This window comes from Physcomitrium patens, chromosome 18 (assembly GCF_059467195.1).
Source record: "Physcomitrium patens ecotype Gransden chromosome 18, ASM5946719v1, whole genome shotgun sequence".
In the NCBI taxonomy this organism is placed as follows: Eukaryota; Viridiplantae; Streptophyta; class Bryopsida; order Funariales; family Funariaceae; genus Physcomitrium; species Physcomitrium patens.
The window spans coordinates 2,376,270-2,398,843 of NC_143427.1; the positions used below are offsets into that span (position 1 = coordinate 2,376,270).

At 34.4% G+C, this 22,574-nt stretch overlaps 2 protein-coding genes and 1 long non-coding RNA gene across 8 annotated transcripts; 1 reads left to right on the forward strand and 2 right to left on the reverse strand.

The window, feature by feature from the left end:
* Positions 1-3,774: 3,774 nt before the first annotated feature.
* Positions 3,775-6,928, reverse strand: LOC112295298 (polygalacturonase At1g48100). Of its 5 annotated transcripts, none has more exons than XM_024546666.3 (9): positions 6,650-6,918; positions 6,009-6,362; positions 5,782-5,910; positions 5,473-5,631; positions 5,339-5,377; positions 5,014-5,221; positions 4,709-4,790; positions 4,470-4,578; positions 3,775-4,368 (listed from the first exon to the last, which is right to left on the reverse strand). In XM_024546666.3, exons 2-9 carry the CDS (start codon positions 6,345-6,347, stop codon positions 3,976-3,978), a joined length of 1,458 nt encoding a protein of 485 aa, XP_024402434.1. In that variant the 5' UTR covers positions 6,348-6,362; positions 6,650-6,918; the 3' UTR covers positions 3,775-3,975. The 5 variants fall into 5 exon arrangements, with proteins under 5 accessions (XP_024402434.1, XP_073396692.1, XP_024402437.1 ...); XM_073540591.2 differs by having other exon boundaries at positions 6,009-6,291; positions 6,650-6,915; XM_024546669.3 differs by having other exon boundaries at positions 3,775-4,358; positions 6,009-6,928.
* A 108-nt stretch (positions 6,929-7,036) lies between these two features.
* LOC149987424 (uncharacterized) lies at positions 7,037-8,221 on the forward strand. The gene is made up of 2 exons (XR_016498255.1): positions 7,037-7,176; positions 7,491-8,221. It is a non-coding gene; the product is annotated as an uncharacterized LOC149987424 (long non-coding RNA).
* A 6,758-nt stretch (positions 8,222-14,979) lies between these two features.
* LOC112295299 (putative protein phosphatase 2C 59) lies at positions 14,980-19,410 on the reverse strand. 2 transcript variants are annotated; one of them, XM_024546670.3, is made up of 8 exons: positions 19,059-19,410; positions 17,633-17,760; positions 17,266-17,364; positions 16,804-16,962; positions 16,333-16,419; positions 16,112-16,203; positions 15,911-15,985; positions 14,980-15,567 (listed from the first exon to the last, which is right to left on the reverse strand). In XM_024546670.3, the coding sequence occupies exons 1-8, from the start codon at positions 19,127-19,129 to the stop codon at positions 15,436-15,438; spliced, it is 843 nt and encodes a 280-aa protein (XP_024402438.1). In that variant the 5' UTR covers positions 19,130-19,410; the 3' UTR covers positions 14,980-15,435. The 2 variants fall into 2 exon arrangements, with proteins under 2 accessions (XP_024402438.1, XP_090100657.1); XM_090244531.1 differs by having other exon boundaries at positions 17,633-18,963.
* Positions 19,411-22,574: the final 3,164 nt, after the last annotated feature.

Genomic DNA, 22,574 nt, shown 5'->3' on the forward strand with positions numbered 1-22,574 from the left:
AATGTATCTACCATCTTATATTGTATTTGCACACAAAATATAAAAACTAAATAAAAATTATGAAATATATTAGAAATATATAAAAATATATATATATATATATAAAATAATTAGGTATTAAATTTTATCTATTTATTTATTTATAGATTAAAATAAATTAATAAAAATGTATTTAGAATATATATATATATATATAAGAGCAGAAGTTGAGTGACAAGCTTAAAGGAATAAGAATTGAGGCTTTGGACATCAAGTGGTAGTTTGCAACTTGTTAAGGGATGGATGATAAGATGCTTGGATGGCACATAGGAGGTCTCAAATTCAAATATCCATAGTAGCATATAGGGCAAGAAAAAAAATATTCTTTTAAAATCTTCAATTTATTTATTAAAGATATTCAAAGGATTTGCTCCACAATTCTTATATTAAAAAATTATATTGAATGATAAGGACACTTGTTAGCTATAGATGAGAGCAAAGAATCTCTCTTAATAATAGAATGATATGTGATGTCCATACCTTTTATATATTCATCTTTCTGATAGATTGGTATATAACTTCTCATATAAAAAAAAAAATAGCCTTAAGTTGGTAGTAGCTAAAGTGTGATAACATCAATCCTTTGGAATCTTCAATCCAGTTAAATAAAAAAACTTCAAATAAAATAAAATTTAAGATTTAAGATTTCAAAGTAGGATTTAGGATTGAAGATTTAAGAATAAGGTAGGATTTATAGATTTGAAAGGATAGCAATCTTCTTTGGAGAGAGATATAAGAACTTTCAAAGAAAATTTTGAGCTTTCTTATATTTTTTTTATAAATATTTAATAAAAATATTTTTTAATAATATAGAGAAAGAGTGAATTTATAAAGGATTTGTATTTTATTTAGTATTATGTATGTATTAAAAGTTTTTATAAGGAAATAAGGCAATTAGCAACAACCAAAGACCCTATGTTTTTTCAAGGCCATCTTTTATTCTATGACAATGGATGATACTTATCAAAATATCCATATGTCACAATATCAAAAGAATGATAAGTAAAGAGATTAGGCATCATTACAAGGTTTTTAACATTAATGGGGGATATAATAATGTATATAGATATTTAAGGATTAGAAAAAAATATTTAGAGAATAATAAAAAATAATATAATATATAGCGGATCCTAAATAGTAGCACCACAAGTTAAATAATATTGAGCTATAGGTCGTGTACTTCTTTAATTGTATAGTAAACTTTCTTTCTTTCTTTTATGACCATTGTAGGTATTGAGTCCAATCTTGGAAGGTTGTGTCTTATGCTTGCCAATAACCTCAATAATCCTAGTAACAATCAACAATACTTATTATATTAATTCTTGATTATTTCATATAAGTACTAATCATATTTCATATATTGTTAATTGCTACTATTATAATAAAGATTCTTTGCATATAATGAAGATCTAAAATTAAGTTAATATTATTTTATATATCATATAAAATTATAATAAGTTAGTTTTAATTTTTTTTCTTTTATCTAATATTAAAATTTTAATATAATATATTTAAATAAAATATATTTAATATAATTATTATAATTATTAATAAATTTAAAATATTTTTTTATATTTTTTAATTATTTTTTAAAATCCTTTTGAAGAATTCATAAAAACATGACATACAAGTCTCTATTGTATATCCAAAACTTACAATTATAGCAAGTAGTGATAATGTTAATCTATTTGGACATCAAAATTAAGATGATAGAAAAAGACTTTAAGATCAATAATAAAATAGATAAGATATAGGTCTAATTTTGCTCATAAGTAATGCCTTGTAATAGCCAAATATGACTAAATAATAAAAAATTAACCATAAGTTGGATAGTGCAACATCTCTATAAATGTACGATTGGTTTACAATGAGCCAAAGTTTTGAATATTGTATCAATGTTCATTTGTACTTATGTCATCTTTGATAATACATGGTATCTTTTATCCAAAGCTTTCTTACAAATTTTTTATATTATATAGCAAACATAGTATGGATTGAATGTAGAAAGACCTATAAAAACCAACATAAATATATCAATACTAATTTATAAAAGTTTTGTTTTAATATGAAACAAAATACATAATATAATTCTTTAAAATATATATATATGAATTATATTATATTTTTTAATTTTTTTTAAAAAATAATTTAATTTTAAAATAAAGTATTTACAACTTAATATATAGAATTTTTTGATGATTAATTTGCATTCAAATATAGCTTCAATTCAAACTTAGTTGATTATTTCTTTATAGAAACTACTTGCTCTTTTTATAAACTAGAAATAAAACTTCATAATGGTTAATTATATATATATATATATATATATATATATATGTGTGTGTGTGTGTGTGTGTGTATGTGTGTTTATATATATATTTATTTATAAAAATAAATCTTCTTATCTGAAATAGATACAAATATGTAAATTAAAATATAAATAAAAATTCATATATAATAAAGTTTTACAAGTGACAATATACAACCACTATTTATGGTATGTTTAGATAGTCAAATTTCTTTTTTAGCAAATGTAATTTTAATAAAAGAATTTTATACTATGATATTGCATTTGTAAGTTTATAAAAATATTAATAAATTTCTTCATCTATCACAAATAAGATAAGTAAACCAAAAGAAGTACAAGTATTAAAATAAAGAAGATTTTGACAAAAATACATGTTTTAAAAATCTACATTCTTTATCACTAATTGTTTTTATTTTAGATCTTTTATTTTTTAATGATAAAGATTTATTTACTAATTTTAGACTACTTCACTAATCAAACTTATATTTTTAAAGAAAGACATCCAAATTATTTCTTAATAATATTTCTTATTATATATAATACAATTAAGAGATTTATTCTTAAAATAAGAAATATTCTAAAAGTATTTATCAAACTACCTTTATGAAATTATGAGCTTGCAATTGTGACAAACAAGACACATTCATGGATGAAATGCAATGTATACAATTGTAGTATCCAACAAGGTTGTTGTGATTGTATTAACATTAAAATTATGAACTTCTACAAATATTAATTCCAAATAATGTAGATGATGTGTCTTGATGTGATAGGAAAAAAGAATATTTCTATTTTTGATCTTCTCTTTCACAATACTTTAAAAGTAATATTGAATTAACACAAATAATTTTATCTTATTTAAATTTTGATGACACCTTTTCTAATAATTGAAGTGGTACATGAAAAAGTTGTCAAAAAGAAAACTAAGAATGCTAATGATTGAGAATATGAATAATAATATTTTTGGAAATAATTTGCTCAAAGCACATTTATTACCTATTTGTATAATATAGGCTTTAATTGGACAAGGTTACAAATAGGTATTGATAAGAAATTAATACGTTTATTATTATTATTATTATTATTATTATAAGAGGTTCTTCTATTTTAATCTCACAATAATAGAAACAAGAACAGCTTAAATTGCAAAAACGACTTCCTTATCTAAATGTTCTTTTTCTTTTTTTTTGTTCACATTATTTAAAAGAAAAAAGAAAAAATCCAATCCCAACATTAATTGTATTATATTCAACCAAATACGTATTAAATTACACTTTAAAACAACAATATGGACATTCATATTATTACCAAGATATATATTTTCATGGTAATACTATCACCATGAATACCCATATCATAGTAATAGTTAAGATCTACATACACTCACATGATAGTTTTACCATGAATATCCATATCATACACTAATAAATATTAACATAACATTTACTCATTTTCAAATAAGTATATTCAGATAAGTACATTTATTTATGTATTTATTTATGTATTTATAGAATGGGGGTGCGTATTCGTCCTGGCGGAGGATGATGAACGATTTTTAGGGCAAATTTCGATGGTTCAAGTATTTGAACGGGATTTGTCGAGGCTGCAGCGGCGATGGTTTCAGGGTTTCAGCAGAAGTAGTCATCAGACTCCTCTACGAAAGGGTCGTCAATGAGGCACAAGGGAGGGTAGCACAATGGATCCGAGGCGCCGTAGGAATTCCAACAGAAAGGCCGCGACGTGAAGAAATTCGCTTGCGCCGGCAGCAGCTCCACGTTGTCGACCTTGATGTTTCGGCAAGGAACCGTGTCGCTGCATGCGAAGTACACTGGAGCGTGGCATCGAGCCTGATCGTACGTGCCCCGGATGTTACTGTACGCTATGTCGCTGATGAGCACCGCTGCCGTATCGTTTTGGCACTCCTTGGCGTCGCAGTAGAATTGGTTGATTACAATAGGGTTTTGTACGTTGACGACCGTCACCGTGTCGAATGTTACGTGTTGGACCACGCCTGAGCCCCCCTGACGATCAGTGGCACGAGATTGTAAGCCCTTTTTGTCAGGAAGAATTGTCTTGGTTCCTTCTACGGTGAGTGAGGATCGGAAGACTTGATCCGACGTACCTGCCAAGTTTTTATTCGGACGCCGTTTTGCGTGTCTTTAATAAGGACGTCCTGGACAGTGATGTTGGAGACGCATGCTTGGCTTCCACCTTGTCCAAGCCCTCCTATGCTGCAAATCATAGGCCAACGAATGTAGTTGATGAGTGCTATCATGGCAGCGATTGAAGGCAGGAATAGGACGAAGCTCAGGATTAGGTGTTTGCGACAGGGGAGGAAATGAAGGTTTGAGGTCGGCGAACCTGATTCCATGGCCAGGGCCGCAAACAACGTCACGAATCGTCACATCTGTTGTTCCAGTTTGCAGCGATATACAATCGTCCCCTGCGTCACCAGATCAGCTCACTCACACGCATCAAACTTGGAAGGCTAGTGCTGACTTTTTATGTTGTGTTGACTGAGACAGAAGGGATCAGGTTTGGGGGCCAAACCTGCTCGAAATTAAGCTCTCGTACATATTTATTTGTTTGCTATGGGAAGAATCAGACATTACATATGGCAACCTCCCTTGCAAGGATGTAGAAATGAAGGCAAAATTTTGAGATACCTGCTGCGATGACGAGGTTCTGAAGGAGAGCATACCCCGTGTTCTGCAGATGAATGCCGTCTGTGTTAGGACTCCACCCTGGGGACAGAATGGAAACGTTGAAGACCTCAACTTGCTGGCAGTTGTCAAATTTCAGATGCATTTGCGGGCTGTCCTGGATGGTAATATCGCGCACGCTTACATTAATGCATCCATAGAACTTCAATGCCTGCGAAAACGTGAACATTGAGCATCGTTTCATTCCCACATTCGGTCTCATGCCGAATGTTGCAGTTCGTGGTTCCTGACTAAGTTAAGGAACGCAGACAGCAATAGTTGGACGCACCGTTGGGCTCGCACAGCGTTGTCTCCCGTGATCTGCAGCCTACGCAAATCGAGCCAACCTTAAGTCAGATCTACTATTAGCCTTGAAATTCTACGAGGTTTTTCGCAACAGTTTGTTGGTGTAATCCTACATACCTTGCAAGGTTGACTCCACCAAACTTCGCCCAGTCCATTTATTGCTCCAGAGCCTCGGAGCATCATGCCAACTTGCTTGTAGAACCCAATCCATTGCACTTTGTTTGACAGCTTGTTCCAGACGGCAAGATCGGTGGGCGGTATAATCACACCCTCAATCTGTCAAACAATTCATGAAACTATATTGACACGAATCGTTTCTTCCCAGTGGTTTCTCGGAGTCAATCAGTATTCTCTGGAATCATAATTCTTCATACACCAACCATGGCACTCGAATGAGATTGAATCATTTGAAGGTAAGATGTTAACCTGGAATGTGAGGTTGTGTTTGCAGGGCCCTTTGAAGGTGATCTGACCAACCACGAAGACGTAGTATGCTGGCACGACCATCACAGAAGATTCTGACTGACAAGCTGCCCTCCATGTCGCCTGAAATGCCTGACGCACAGGGCATTCCCATTATAAGTGATATTGAATATTTGCGAGGTTGACGAAACAGTGAATTCGTGCAAATACTCGAATAAATTCGTGACTACCTTGGTGTCATCCGTTATACCATCGCCAACCGCATTGAAAGCCATCACGTCGTAGGTGCATCCTTCGCCCATGCACGCCTTGCCTTCATGACTGGAGGGTCCCGGAGCACCCTCAACCCAGCCTGCATCTCTCTTATGATGCGGCACTTTCTTTTCGTGCGGTTTCTTCGCGTGGGGCGCTTTGTGGGCTTCGGAGGACGTGAAAGCAAACCCCGATGAGCGTTTGCCCAGTCTCGACATTGTGATTTCTTCAGTCTCTTGCCATGATCTCACTCTGACGCAGCTGGGGACGACCGCCAAAACATACAACAGACATAAAACTCTCCGTCGGTATGTCATGGCGGCTTACGGTCACTACAAGACCATCATGGAGTAATAATCAACACGACTGTCTTCGATACACATTTTCGAAGGACTCATGCTGATCACTGCAACTTCATTCCCTTTCATCTGGAAGCACCCGGTGGAGACTCCTGTTGCACCCTTCTATACACTTCGAATGTGTGTAACCGGTCGTGGAGACTAGGCCTCAATGACCTTGTGCAGAAGCTTGAGATGCAGAGAACCTTCGATTGAGATGACACTATTTGTAGAGTTGTCAATCACATCAAGCAGCAGGTGTGCAAAGAAATGATGCTTACAGAGAATCGATGATGTTCTCCTGTGACGACAACCTGGAATGAAATGCCCACTTGCAGGATGGATTCGATGCACCTGAGTGGTGGGTGTCCCTAGTGTCATATGATTTACCTCTCTTCACAACGTACTTCCATCGTACATGGCGCTTTTCGGAGGCTCAGGTTGACGGTTCGGACTGGGACACAGGTTTGAGAAGGGAGGCCATATGCATGTCCAATGAGCAACTGATGATGAAACGCACCTTCGACTGTCTTCAAAAGCAACACTAAAGATCAGGTTAATTCTGATTCTTGGGAGATCCTCTCTTCGATGACGGGCTGAACAAATCAAGATTCAGCCAACTGCCTGGAGATGAATTCTGTGTGCCATCCTGCCGCATGCACTAGTGACTCATGCGAAGACGTAGGCTGGTCATTTACTACGAGTATTATTCATGAGGTTACAGCTCCAATAAAATTAAATAAAACTACCACAGAAATTTTACTTATGTGGTGTGCAAGCGCGCGTCACCTTTGAAGACGGGATGCTAGTGAGTGAAATTTTCAACCTCTTCCATTGGCTAGGCAAATATATTAGAGAGGCTATAAAAACAGACCTCTCAACAACTGTGAATGTGCTGACAGTTACTGCGTCGGGTTAATAATGTGAACCGGAGCAATATATGCAAAAAAGGATTTACTCCACTGTGTTCCGATGAGGTTTGACAAAATCCTAAGTTGCCCGAGTTTGGCAAATGAGTTTGAGGTCTCATAAACTATATCGAGCTCTTCTAGCGCGAAAAATCCATGCCTACAATTCCATGACCATCCGATGATTGAAATTCATTGCGGTGATGTGTCCCAGAGCACGGTATGTCCCCGATAAGCTCCTGAGTACGAGGAAGAAGACAGTTAAAAAAGTATATTGCATTTACGATACTTTTCTACGCTATTTCATAAACTCCAAGCAGTCGTTGTCCTCCGCTTGTGAAGGGAGCATGCCCGGCAACATTGCGAGATGGGTGCCGAGGTGTACCCTTGACCTGGAGAGTGCACGAGATGGCTGCAGACGGCACAGGCAAGGCGTGGTGGCAATCGTCCTTAAGCGCTGACACCATTTCCCCGTACGCGCTGCAAGAGTTTCCAAACCATCTTTTCAAGGTCTCCGTGACACACTCAGGTTGAGGATGGATCAAACATCACGATCGGTGCCGTTGAAGGTCTATTCTCCCTGCACCATGAACATCGGTGCCCTGAAAGGGAGACTGGATGACGGAGTTAGTTGGAGCTTACAGTATTGAAAGTTTGTCGCTGGATTAGGTTGTTGCGTCAGACATCTATCAACCCATTAAACAGGGGCATTAACACGAGAATGAAGCTTACAGCAATTTAGTGCAGATGAATACGTAGATGTGCGAGAAACAACAAAAGCAGTGTATCTTTTTACACAGCGCTTCGAAGATTGGCCTGTCGATCTGCACAGCACAGGAATACAGAGTTTTACAACGATGAGTGGATTTCATAGGAATGTGGCTATGTATTCAACTGTTTAACATACAATACAATACTAGTAACTTGGAGAAGTTGGGCTGAAAACATTTCTTGTTCGATAAAATAAACAAAATAAATAAATAAAAATAAATAAATAAGTAATGTTACATTGTTCTCTTTGTGGCATCTACTTTGCCCTTTGAAGTGGCTATGAATTGAAATTTTCGAAAATGTTACGTATGGGTACTTTTTATTACAGCTTGTCCATGAATTGCTCAAAGAACCCGTGCTTATGAACATGTCTTCGAAGGTGCCCTACAGATTAACAGAATCTTCGCACAGAAATTGCGGTTCACAGTAAAACACCTGAAAACTCTCGGCTTCATCACGTAGTTAACGCTCTATTCCGCTTGGACTTGCATCTGGCAAATATAATAAATGGGATTTAAATAAATAAATAAATAAGTAACGTCATTCCCTGAAGTTAGTGACTGTGTGTTGTTAAAACTGCCAATCCATAAGTCACGAGAACAATTTCATCCTCGAAGTCACGACTCAGTGACAAGATTCAGCTGAGAATACGCTTCGCTACGTATATTCACACCGACACAAACTCACTTTCCAACCTCAGCACCAGGCACGATATCGGGCTTTGTTCATCACACGAATCCACCGACAAATTCCATCAATTTGACAACACTTGCGTAAGTAGCCACCGAAGAAACCACTGCACCGGATGCACTACCCGACCATGACACCACAACGCCACTACTTGCGAGACTAAAACCCGACCTCAACTCAGTTCGCGGCGCCGAGACGAGACTAGATTCATCACGAAGGTAGTGACTGACCTTCGAGGCAAAGCCCGAAAATTTCCAGGCACAGCTAAAGAATCAACGAAAGGTCTAACTGATACAAAGAGTGACAAGAATGCGGTGAACTCCACACTGCTGCAAAGACAAACAGAAGCATCAGAAGTTGCAGCAAAGTACACTTCACAACAGCGGCGAAGTTGTGCACATCCGATAACTATTGGGGATATCCTGTGTGAGACCCACACGCTCGAATTATTTGAAACTGGATTGCTCAAACTCACCAATTCTACGAGCTAAAATTGAACAGGCCATGCTAGAATTCTATTATCAACATTGCAGTCTTCGCATCTCATGGAGACGTCGAAAGCTTTCTTTGAGTATGAGCATTTTGATGCATTGATGTTTTGCACCGACACACAAGACATGTAGAAGTCAACGGGAGAATTTCGGAAGAAGGGGTCGTCACGTTGACTTGATTCGGCCTTCGCCACCTACATCGACACCGTTCGTTCCTTCCTTACCGACTGTTGGTTTGGAGGTAGCGGTTCGCACGCCATGGATCTCGAATTGCATCTTTCTTGGTTTAATTGCAATTGGTCCTATGCTTCAAGTTTGCGGGTTATTAATCTTCTAATCAACAATTTTTATTTTTTTTCAATTTATTTAAAATTTTATTTTGAGTAAATGACGAATTATCAAAGAATTAATATCTGAAAAGTCTTAAAAACAATTGTATACATGTGCTATGTGCTCAGGCACCAGGTTAAGGCTTAGCATGAAATGAAAAGGACTTTGATTGTTGTAGCATTAAATGTTGGTATTAATTTAAATAAATAAAATAATCAAAACAATTCAAAAAAATCAAAACAAAACAAAAAAACACCAACACCAATAAAAAGTTATGTGGTACAAAAAAAAGCATTCAAAGTGATGCTAATTATAAATGGTGACATTAATTAAGTTTTGATCTTGCACAAAAATTGAGTTCGTTTAAATAATGAAGAACTAAATAAATAAGTTTGTTGATACAATACTTATAAAAGGGTAAGTTCTTCAAATTACAAGATATAATAAAAAGTAGTGAATCTAAAAAGATAAAAATAAAAACATTTACACATCTAATGGTGAAATGTTCAAAATCAACCATAAAATAAATGCATAAATCAAAAAACATAGTCTAAAAATATACTTTATTATTTTTTGTAAAAATTAAATAAATATCAATTTTTATAACAATATTTATTAATGGAAGTATAATACAAAAAAATATGATTAAAGGAATAATATTTTTTTATGGTTAATCAAAATATTTTTAAAAAATGTGCCAAAAGACTTAGAAAGACCACATGTTCCATATAATATGATTCTTTAAAAAAAACTGTTAATATCTTTTTAGATTAGAAAATTTCATGTTGACACTTATAAATTTTATACATATCAATTTTAAACTAGACATAAAATAAAGTTTTAAATTTATACAATACATATTTTAGTAAAGTTAGAGAGATTAGGTAACTATTTTTAATATCTTGCATTTGCTTTAAGAAGACTGAAGATTAACAAAAAATTAATATTTATAAAAATAAAATAATTATAATAATAATAATAATAATAATAATAATAATAATAATAATAATAATAATAATCTAAGATATTTTTTAGAACATATTATGAAAAATAATAGCATAAAGTATACACATTTAAAAATATTAACAATGTTTAATTTTAATATCATATATCAATTGAATTAAATTAAACTTTAATATAAAATATAAATAATAATTTATTATTTTACTAAATAATTCAAAGAATTTTTAGGTATAAACCTTCTTTTTATTGCATGGACACCCTCATTTTATTATATGGATATTCTATGTGCCACACATTTTCATATATACACAATAAAATTATTATTTATATTAAAAAGTTTTAGAATTAATTTATACTAAGATATTTTTTAAATAAAACTAATCAATTTTTTTAAGTACATCAAAAATTACATAATATGTATTATTAAATTTTATTTAAATTAATAAAAAATTTAAAATATCATAAGTTATTACACATAAAATTTATAGTATATCTATTCTAAAACTTTTTAGTATAAATAAGAGTCTTAATTTGTCTATATAAAGCTATGGAGCATAGAAAGATATCTACATAATAAATAGAATGTATCCACTAAGTAGTTTCTTAAACTTATCATATTATGCACTCAATTTTATAAGACTAGATACATGAGTAATTTTTATCATAATAATTTAAATTCTAATTCAATTATTCTTTTATAATTATAATTTTAATTTGAATAATAAATATTTATAATATTTATAATATTTAAATATATTACATATCTATAATAATAATTTTAAAAGATTTATTATTACAAACATCCATATTTATTACAAAAATCACATAGATAATACAAGTAGGTAAAAATAAATAATTTTAATAATATCTTATAGAAAAGCTTCTTAGAAGCTTTATAGATATAGTTTTGCCTTTATATGTGTCTATAGGTGATTGGTAGGTTGAAAATTAGGCCAACAAGTTTGCCACATATTGCATATGTTTGTAACTTGTAGTGCAAGTTTGACATGTGGGGCACATATAGGAAGCTTGTCTTATAAGTTAGATATGTGTCATGTGAATTAGATATGTATTAGAGATCTTACATAACATCACCACATAGCTCCTAATTAGATAGTATAAATAAAGGCAAGTAAGGCCTTCCTCACTTTTGTCAATTCTTTTCTTGTTTCTACTCTAGTTTCAAGGGCCTCTTGTTTTCTTGTCTTTTGACAATAGCCACTTCAATTATTTTTTTAATATACATATTTACTTATTTCTTTATTTTTTCATCTTTCTTTGAGAAAAGACTTACTTGTTTATTTGCATTCATCAAGTTCTCATCTTTGATATTTATTTGCATATATTTTTGTTTGAAAAGTTTGAACTTGTATTAAAGATTTTTCAAGAAGAAAACTTACATATAATATATTAAAATGTATACATAAAATTTAATATATTCAATTATTTATATATATATATATATATATATATGCATATTTTATATTCTTTTTATATTTAGTTTTTTTTACAATATTAAGATATGTTGTTGATTAAATGTATAAATTATTTTGTAATATTGTAGCTTATGAACACTTTTTTATAATAGAATATTTTATAAATAAATTTTGAATGTAATATATTTCAAAAACATAAAATATTTATTTATAAATCTTAAAATAAAATGAAATTTAAAAAATCCAATATTAGTTTTTTTTTAAGATTATCATTAAATTAGAAATGTAAAATTAACATTCATACTTATTAGAAAAGGTGAGAGGCAACAACTTTTAAATCCTTTCATAGACTAAAGTTTTAAAATCTCATTATGTTGCTTATAATAAGATAAATTACCTCAAAAATTCCAAGATAAAAAGATAAGATGGAATGCATTTTTTTCTAAATAGAAATAAGAGAATTTCCACCTAAAGATTATAATTAACTCACGTCAATAAATAATTTTTGTAAAAATATTTAAAAAGAAAAATCAAGAATTTATTGTAGTTGCCATAAAAGTAAAAAATAAAAATAGTAATAATTTTCTATTTGTTGTAATCCTTAGTATTAAGAAATCAGCTAATATATCTAGACCCAAAATCAAATTAACAGTAATAAGTTATTTAGATTTTTTTTGTTGCCTCTTTTTACTTTATACTATGTCCAAAAATCAAAATTTCTAATAAAGAATCTTTCTTCACCAAGTGGAAGATCTTCATAAGCCTTCCCTATCATGGCCTTTTATAATGGCCTTCTATATATAAAAACCTCCTAAGTTTTAAAATTAAAATTTTGCTACATCTTAAAAAATACAAAATATATATATATATATATATATATATATGAAAACATATACTAAGTTAAATACTATAAAGAATAGAATATTTACAAAAAATAATATATCAAAAATAATATATCAAAAATAATATATCAAAAATAATTTATTGTAAATGATATGCACTACATAACATTAAGGTATACAGAAGTTCACAGTGGATTTTTTGAATCAAAACTACAGGTAAAGGCTTCAACTTTAACACCTTTGGTTGTGAGAGAATAAATTGGATAGAAGGAAACAAGAATCATACATGTCAATACCAAATTCAAGATGTATCAAGGAGTAATACACAAAACAAAGTTCCACGTCTTGAAACATGTATCTCTTAATTACTGTTAAAAACTCTTTTGAATCCAGCTGAAGTATAATAACATCAATAATAATAAAATAACAATAACAATAACAATTACCAAACAATTCTAAGTGCACTTGGAGCATGCTTTGTTTTGAAGAATGGTGGAATCAGTAGGGTCTGTGCAGCCTCACATGGGATCAGCAACATGGGTACTTCTTTGCATGGCAACAACAAAGAAGCTGGCATGAATGCAACTACCGCGTTCAAAGAATTACCTCCACCATGGATCTATGAAGAGAATCCCACCCTGTTTTGTACACTGCAACACTTGTCATCAAGGCTCAGGCCCCTCTCATCCTGTCATGCTATTCAAGCAAATCTGCAACTCATAGAGCATGAATTCTAATCTTGAGCTCATTCTGAAATAAAAATGAAACTGATGAAAATAATAAAAATAGTAGAAATGATTATCAAAAGAATCCAAAATGCAAATGTAGAAGTACATAGGCTCCCATGGATCTTTCCATAGTGAGAGTATGTTGTAGGGAATTAGAGTTGAACACATACATACTTGCTCTGAATGTAGTCAGTTCCATTTGAATCCCAACACTCTTTGGATATTCTATTTAATGCTACACTGTAATTGAGAAAATAGTTTCTTCTTGAAACTCTCAATTTTCAAAACTAAGTTGCTTGCGCTTTCGCCCACTTGGTGGTCGTTTCGATGGTAACGAATTATTAGATTGTGATACTTTTAGAACTCAAGCTCACTATGGTTATGAAGCGCATTGTTTCTACAAGGATTGTGATGAACCAGATTGGGTTGTCATGAACAGGATGTAAAATATAGCAATCACCCTTTCCAGTATGAAGCTCAATGCTCAGACAAAAATTTTGAACCTCCCCAAATTTGAGGAAGTTGTTTGATAATGTTTTCATACAATTTTGAAAAGTAGCTACAGAGAAGAATGCACTGCACCAGACAACTGGAACACTGCAAAATACGCAGACACTGTTAGGCGTCTCACCAACGCTTGCCCATCTCTAAACCTAGGCTCTGCAAAATATTTGTACAGTAAATCTTGACTTTGACCCTTCTGTCCTTTAGCACCTTTCACGTCCGAATAGAACCTTGAGGTGGGGACAAAGGCTTGGTCAATATCACGCTCCAGCGCTGCACCTGCGCATGGAAGAAGCTTCATGGAAATAATTGGTGTGAAGCTTTCTATACTCAAGAAACGGAGGCTACAGGCTGATACTCTGCATCTGCAGGGTCGTCCTACTGTTGGCTTCGCCTACCCTATGCTCGCAGCGTCAGACTGGAAGGTGCACATGGGAGCAGAATCGACGTTAGGTCAGATCCCAGAATAGTCCAGCCTATCTGCGAGATAACGGAAAGTCAAGGCCAGGGGCCACTCGTGTCAGAAGCACGGTGGGGCAGGACACTATTAGGTGGCCCATATGAGCGTCGGACATATATACATCGCAGTGACGTCACTGTTTAAAATACCTGACATACTACAGCACATGCTAATCAGAAGTATGAGTACGGAACCTGTGGAGCTGATCACATGGCTTACAGCATACAAATGCGTGATTAGACAAGAGGATACAGGGGGGATCATGATAATGTTTCCTATGAACTGCAGGTAGACAAACAGCAGCACGAAAGCGCGGCATCGTAATGGAAAATGACCAACGACACCATCAACATTTCATTTGAAGTAATAAATCCCTGCAACCAAGGCATCGCAGGACCCAAACTGAACCTGTTGTCTACATATAAACTCTAATTCCATTACTAAATACAAGCACAGTAATACTCAAAGCATCACACAAACTACAGGAAGAAAACAATAACAAAATATTTCCCATAAAGACAAGAAATCACAAACATTGGCTGTGTGTATAAAATATAACAGCCACGCCGAGAAGGAAAAAAAATCGGAGGTAAGAAATGAATCTGTTCTAAGAAAAACCTGGAAGAAAAGACCTGAGAAAAGCACCCCTAATAGTCCTAACAGAGTTCCCGACCATAGGGTAATAGAGCACTGACTAAGCATTTTTAGTTACAGGATGTTGCACTGCTGGCATCATGTGAACCTTCATCCAATAACCAACTTGAGCATAACCTGAGCGAATTGATGGAGCTCCCTTCATTTATACAAAGCCCGTTACTCATAAGCTTGGTCAGAACAATATTGAAGCCTCGCTGTCCATCCATACGAATTTGCGGGGCCGTGACTTGATTTGATCATCAATGCTAAAGGTGATATAGTCACGTTGACGAGCGCCCCGTATCAATCTAAGAATCGTGATGAAAGCGAATTACGACACAAGTAATATTATCGGCGCTACCCTTTTCGTAGGCTTCTTCCGTCAACCTCTTCGCAGCCTCTTCAGCATTCTGAATATCCTTCACCATGGCCACAGCATCCTATATTCACAACCCACGAAATGAAGTATTTAAAAAGTTGATTAGAATAAACCTCCAAATGAACCTAAAAGCAGGTACACAAAAAGAGGTTCGGGGTGATTTGATCAATTTCTATGTACAATTAGGTTATCAGGAGTACATTGGTAAAGCACTGAACACTTCATTTGAGAAATGGATAAATTGACGAGTTCGGCCTAGGCACAGATCTACAGGTGATAAGAAGCTTCTTCTGCAGATGGCAAAAAGACTTTTGACAAGTATTAAATAACCAGTGCTTAGGTCCAGTGGGCATATGCATTCACTCTCTAATCAAAACAACGAGAAGAAGAGCCAAGAAGCAAACCTGGTTTGATACAACATCCCACAGGCCATCACTGGCGAGCAATAAAAACTCGACTTCCTTGGTTACTAATTTTTCCTGCATAAAAAAAAACAAGTGTAAATGAAGCTGCATAGAGCTGTTCCCAAATCCATTAGAGCCACTTGTTCTGCAACAAAATAGACATCCGTAGTGAGGAGGTAAACGAGAAACTTTGCGCTCCACCTGAATTTCTGGCTCAGCGACTACATATTTTTTCAGAAGGCGGTCCCCAAATGCCCGAGAGACAGCAAGAACACCACCCACACGCCAAGTGCCTGCAACAGCGAACACCAAGGTGAGGCGATGAATACTCATACGGAACAAATTTTACAAAATTTGCTTCAAATCCCAAATACTTCGAGCTTCTTAAGTAATCTTCGGTACAGACGAGATACGTGACTCACCAGACCACATGACTACTCCACCAGATTTCTCAATTCGTTCCCGTTCATCATGTCGATTGGGCTTGTGGTCAGTGGAAAGTGGAAGGGCTGAAGCCAACGCCATAGTCAAACATTGAGGTCAGAACTGATATCTAACCAGCGCATAAAGACGAAGGTTAGATTGGAACAGCAAATTCCGTCTAAAAGTCCGGTACAATCTTAGAGAATCTATTTTTAAATTAACGACCCGACACGGCACGAATGCGGCCTACGTAAAGGCATTCTGCAACACAATTGTACAAAAGCTGCTTTTGAATTGACGACACGACACAGCCTGAACGCGGTGTACGACAAAGCCATCTAGGTGTAAACTTCTTTCTGATACATAAAGCGGTGCTGCTCATTGTAAAAAATGTACAACATACTAAATTCTCAGTTTCTTACAGTGGTGTCATGGTATAGCACAAAGCTCATGAGAAGTCGCACGATTACCTTTCCCTCCAGTACAAAGCACCGCTCTGGAATCACCAACATTGGCAACAAGTAAACGATCGCCCACCAAAACGGCCGTGGAGGCAGTTGACCCTGCATCCCTATGTTGATTGTGATCTGCTTTGAGATACTCTTGATCCGTCATATTGTACGTCTCAGCTGCAAAACCACTTCCACAGCTTAAATGCATATACTCCCCGAAACCCATCAAATAGAATTGGAACGACTCGATGGAACCACTTCCCCATAGCATTACAGTATTTAAGACAGGACTGAAGTACTGTGACAAAAATACCTATCAGAGATAAGGTAAAACAAAATACTTTCAGAATAGAATCTGAGACCAGATGAACTAATGTAGCTGCTAGCGAAGTAGATCCAATCCACAAATATACACCTTAACAATAATCGCAAGGTACAAATTACAAGTAGATTAGAAAAGGTGATCCGAACACCCCATACCAATGGCGAGCCTAGTGTCGGTCACAAATGCAGGGTGATTTCGCAAATTCTTGAAAAGATTCTGCTTCACATAATCAGCTGCCCGGGAGCCACCGTGACCTGCAACAACACCATTACAAAAGGTAAATGAATTTTGAATCTAAAGCATTCTCTACAGAATCGAGGAGATTAAGGAAAAGGAAGTTTAAAATCGAAATTAAAATCAAGTACAAAAAGTGATGAAAGAGGAAGAAGAAAAGGAGAGCGTTTGAATTAAAAACATTGCTACTTAGTGCAACTCGGGCTTACAAGGGTTGGACCTCGAGAGGACCTACCCAAACTGACGTGAGAACAAAGACCTGCTTCAGATCAAGTAAGATCAACTAACCATCAAAAACGCCGAATAATCCAACCGTCACACCGTCAACCTGTGATATCTGGGCATCAAGGAAATCCTCCATTGAGGCTCTCTTTCCACGCAAACTTGAAAAGCCATAGCTAACCTTTTTATCTTCACTGCACATGACACGTACGTTAGTTAATAAGATAATCGACAGTATGTTTTGTAATTCGAATGCTTGTAGTTAACTTTTCCACGTTTCAGTTTCTGGGTTCAAAGAAGAGACTTGGAGATGGATAGACTTTCCAGACAAGCATATGCAACACCTAAGCAACAGCAAATTCTGAAATCCCACGCAGCTCACTAATCCACATGTGCAAGGCTTGTACTGAAGTGTTCTACCATCGCAATCAAGGAGATGAAGTTGTTCCGGGTAAGACTGAAGCTCTCAGCACTAAATGAGCTACAGATTAGCATTACAGGAAGTTCAGTAGACCAAGGTCATTTCGAAATGAAGACCGACACAACTTTTGCTTATTAACATAAACCATGAACAGGTCCTTGTATACAAAAGGTGTGGCCACCCATTGCTAGGCGATAAGCAGAAGTACCCATTGAGAAGCATGATTGAGCGCGTATTAAAGAAAAGACACTTCGGAGTACATCAACAGCAGCATAGGCAGAGTGGAGCTAATCAGTGTTTCAGCAACGACTGCGAAAAGCGCGAAGTCCAGAATTAAACGACGAAAACCATTCAAAAACCTGACAGTGACTGGGAATACGACGGCATCAACTTTTCTTCTGCCCTGCGATGTTAAGATAAAGTTTTCCTACTTTCCTGCCCCCCTCAGGAGCAATTCTAGGAAAAACCTGGAATACTTCTCACACCAAGGGTCCTAGAGCCTAAGAAAACGCACTAAACCGCACCAAGCTCACATTCAGGAGCAACTGAAGGGTCAGTACGATACTAGAAACGAAAGACTGAAAGAGAAAAACGGACAGGCAGGTTAAATTGAAGCGAACCTCGATGGGCTAAACCTTGCACAGAGAAAAACACGTACTAAAGCGCGACAGAGTAAACCCTACATAACTTGAACATGCACAAAGAACACACTACTTGAATCCTGCACCACCATTTCCTCGTATGAGCAGCTAATTATGAGTCACGATTACACCGACACTGATCCAGTTCCAACCACCACTCCGCGGAAAATCCTCTCCCGTTTCGCCTCACTCTTGAATCCTCACAACCAGATCATGACACACAACACCATCCCTTCTTATAACACACGGTCCATAACCCGAGCCGAAAGAAGCGGGTGCATCCCGATCAAACTCATCATGAAGAACCGCTACACTCAGCAACGCACTGGAACCGCCTACACACCACACACCGCTCTAAAGTCACAATCAAAAACCACGCAAAACACACACACACACACACACAAACAGACAAACAAACAAACAAACAAACCTTTGACCGCCTCCGCTGACAGGCACACCTCCCTCCCGGTGCAAAGGGTTCAAACTATTGAAAACATTCATGGTCTCAGCCGATGATCGCAAGCGCCCCTAATCCGTGGTCTCTTGTTTCATGCTCGTCACTAACTCCTCCTTGTCGCAAGTTGCCTTCCTTTGAAACTCCCTCTCTCAAAAACACCTTGTTCTTTCAACTTCTCGCCTCAAAACTTAGTAGCTCCTGGACCGCCCCGGAACTGAGTCAGCCTGAACGAGTACCGCACAGCACACAGCACGACGCACATCGGCTATTCAACAACAGCAGCAGCAGCAGCAAAATCGACACAGAAATCGACCCTACGTTGCGAAGACATGTTAAATGGGGAGGTGTCGGGAGGGTTTGGTTCGAAAGAGGGCGGAAGGAGATGAAGCAACGAGGCCGGACCGGGCCGGGCTGGGCCAGGGACGGGATTGGGGGCCACTGAAACCCGACCCGAGATGCGGATGGTCCCGCCTTGCTTTGACTCTCCCCCTGTACCCGGGTGAGGAAAATTTCCAAGGCCGGGCTGACATTTTAAAATTCAAATTTGATGATATTGACTCCCTCTCACTGTTCCCTCCCCCACTCCCCCACTCTAATTACAATAATAGTCTTGCCCCCCAACCCCCTCAACGGTTATCAGCCCCCGGTCCGCCTCGGGATCCTATTCCGTCCCCATAATTGCCCCCCTTAACCGCCTACCGAGTGGATGCCATCCCCCTCGTTTGTTCGTTCATCTCTCATTATAATTACATTCGTCCCTCATCCTTACTTCATTCATCATTCCGTCGGTTTTTAGAATAAATTGCATTACGAAGATTTTACAAACTTATAAATAATCACAAAGAATAATCTTTCTTAATGTAAAAGATCAACAATTTTCCACTAATGATACTATCCCAAAGTAAATGTTCTTATGAAAGGAACAAAGTGATTTGTGTATATTGGTATTATTTGTAGAGTTTGCAATTATATGTCTTGTTTATTAATAATACGTTGTATATTTTCTTCAGTTAATTCATATGGAAAATTGATTCAATAGAATTGCAGGATCTACACATAATGGCTTATCAATGGAATGTTCTTTTTAAGTGTCTAGATATAACAAAAGAACAATAATTTGATGGCATTTGCATGCATTGCATTATCATATATACACCCTTACACTTATGTTATGGAATGCAGTCTATTGTACATAAATATGCAACAGGCACAAATTTGTTTTATGGTGCAACGTTTGATTAAAATTTTAAACAAAATTAAAATATTTTCATCAAAAAAATATATATATTGATTCTAAGAATTTTTTTAATTAAAATTGGATATAATAATAACATAGAATATTATTCATCAAAACAGTTATTAATTCATCACCATTGTGTGCACATATTGTGCTTCATCATTTTATGAAATGAATATATATATAGATATATATATATTTATATAGATAGATAGATAGATAGATAGATAAATAAATAAATAAATATTAAAATTCCATGTTTGAAGAGTAAACCGAGTTCCTGAAATATAATATGATATTATTAATCATTACTTATACATATATATATATATATATATATATATGTATTTATATATCTTTTAGAGTATTTGTATGGTCTCTAATTACTCTAACTAAGATAAACAAATTCTGTGTTATGATGTTCTATTTTAAAGTTATTTAGGTAAATGTGAAAATCTCCATTATTCTAAAATATACGTCAATTTGTTTTCTTGAAGTGGTGTAGGACTTCAAGACATATTATACCAAATGCTGTTATTAATTGTCTAGCATATAATTGTTAATAATTATTTCTTCATTTCACCTATTGTTTTATTTTAATATCTAGAGAACGGATTATTTGATACACACTATTTTTAAAATTATTCTGAAAAAAATTATAAGAAAATTGAGTTCTTTTTTAATGCAATATTTATGTATATGCTCAATTAAACCACAAAAAGTTTGATAACTAATTCTTATTACACAAAAATAAAATGGTAATATGCAATAAGCGTCTAAAGGTGTGTAAAGTTTGTACTTTTAAATGCATAAAACATTAACAACAATAGTTAAAATTTTAAAAGAAATACATGTGATGTGTTGAATGATACAAATTGTTCAATAGAACTTAGGATTTTATTTCTATTTTGAACTAAAACATATAGACAACTATAGAATAATTAATAATAAAGCTTAAAAAATAAACTTTGAATATTTATTTCAAAATTAATTTCGTTTGGGATTTTATAATTTGAAGTAATAAATTATAATAATGCTAAAAAAAAGCGCCCCTTTCTTTGCTTTATTTTTTGTTAGGTATGAGAGCTAAATTAATTAATTAATTGTTGGATATGAGAGCTAAATAAATAAAAGATTTTTTTGGGTATGAGAGCAAAATAATTTATTTTATTATTATTTACCTTGTATCATTATGGAAATAATTTACTTGTTTCAAAATTCGGATTCAATAAAACTTCTATGACCAATTTTGATTCAGTTCAATAAAACCTCTATGACTAATCAAAGTACATGGATTTATGGGAACGAGTACACACATGCTGTTACAAATTGTCAAACATAATCATCTTATCTTAAAACCTTTATATTCACAATTTTTTTTCGGAAATATAACCTTTAAATTATTTGAAAAAATATATCAGCTAGGATTTAAATGAAAATTGACTGACATCTTGAATCGTTAATTTAAAAGTGAAACATGCATGTATTTAAACGATTCAATTAACTAAATAACGTAAAGTAAAGAAACTTAAAATGTACCTGCATTTTTTAAGTTTGTAAGCAATTTTTTAAAATATTGTTCAACAAACAAAAAAACTCAATAACTTTATACATGCTTCCAAGCCATCAATGTTTCTTACGATCTTTTTGTAATTGCAAGGTGGTTAGTTCTTTGATACTTGTTTTGAAATTTAATCATCAAATGACACAAAATCTATACATACATAGTATTTTTTCTGCTGGATTATAGACGTCTGTAAAAACAAAACTATTAATTCATTACAATTTACCTCTAAATTCTTTTGAATCTCAACTGCAATTGCTTCTGAATAAAGGATACAAAAGCAAAAAGAAAAAAAGAGATTATCCCCACATCGACATTTCAATGTGTTTTTTAAACTATCAATGATATGTACGTTTGTGCATAGAATTAAAATTGAAGGAAAAGGAAAAATAAAACTTCAATGATATTTTTAACACTGTATTTTTTCATGGCTTGATGCAATTTTCTTAAGTAAATACTGTTTGACTTGCTTTAGTTACGATTACATTTATGCCATGTCATCTAGTTTATTTTTATTTTTATTTTGGCAATTTAATGAATTATGTCTACGTTACATTGTTGTCAATCAATTTCTTCTAATATATAACTCCCAACCACCCAATAGATCATTTGTAGTTAAGAGATTCTTCATACGTTTTGTACCCATCTCCTAAAACATAATCTTCTGATGTTTTTACTAAAATCAAAC

What these genes read in the sequence shown, in the direction of transcription:
- LOC112295299 (XM_024546670.3), bottom strand. Translation starts at nt 19,129, where the DNA reads ATGAATGTTTTCAATAGTTTGAACCCTTTGCACCGGGAGGGAGGTGTG. An exon ending in CGACACTAGGCTCGCCATTG is followed by an intron (nt 16,963 to 17,265) that starts GTATGGGGTGTT and finishes GTGGTTTTGCAG; the next exon opens with CTGAGACGTACAATATGACG. An exon ending in TGGAGTAGTCATGTGGTCTG is followed by an intron (nt 16,204 to 16,332) that starts GTGAGTCACGTA and finishes TCGCTGTTGCAG; the next exon opens with GCACTTGGCGTGTGGGTGGT.
- LOC112295298 (XM_024546666.3), bottom strand. Translation starts at nt 6,347, where the DNA reads ATGACATACCGACGGAGAGTTTTATGTCTGTTGTATGTTTTGGCGGTC. An exon ending in GTATAACGGATGACACCAAG is followed by an intron (nt 5,911 to 6,008) that starts GTAGTCACGAAT and finishes CCTGTGCGTCAG; the next exon opens with GCATTTCAGGCGACATGGAG. An exon ending in GAACCTCGTCATCGCAGCAG is followed by an intron (nt 4,791 to 5,013) that starts GTATCTCAAAAT and finishes CTGGTGACGCAG; the next exon opens with GGGACGATTGTATATCGCTG.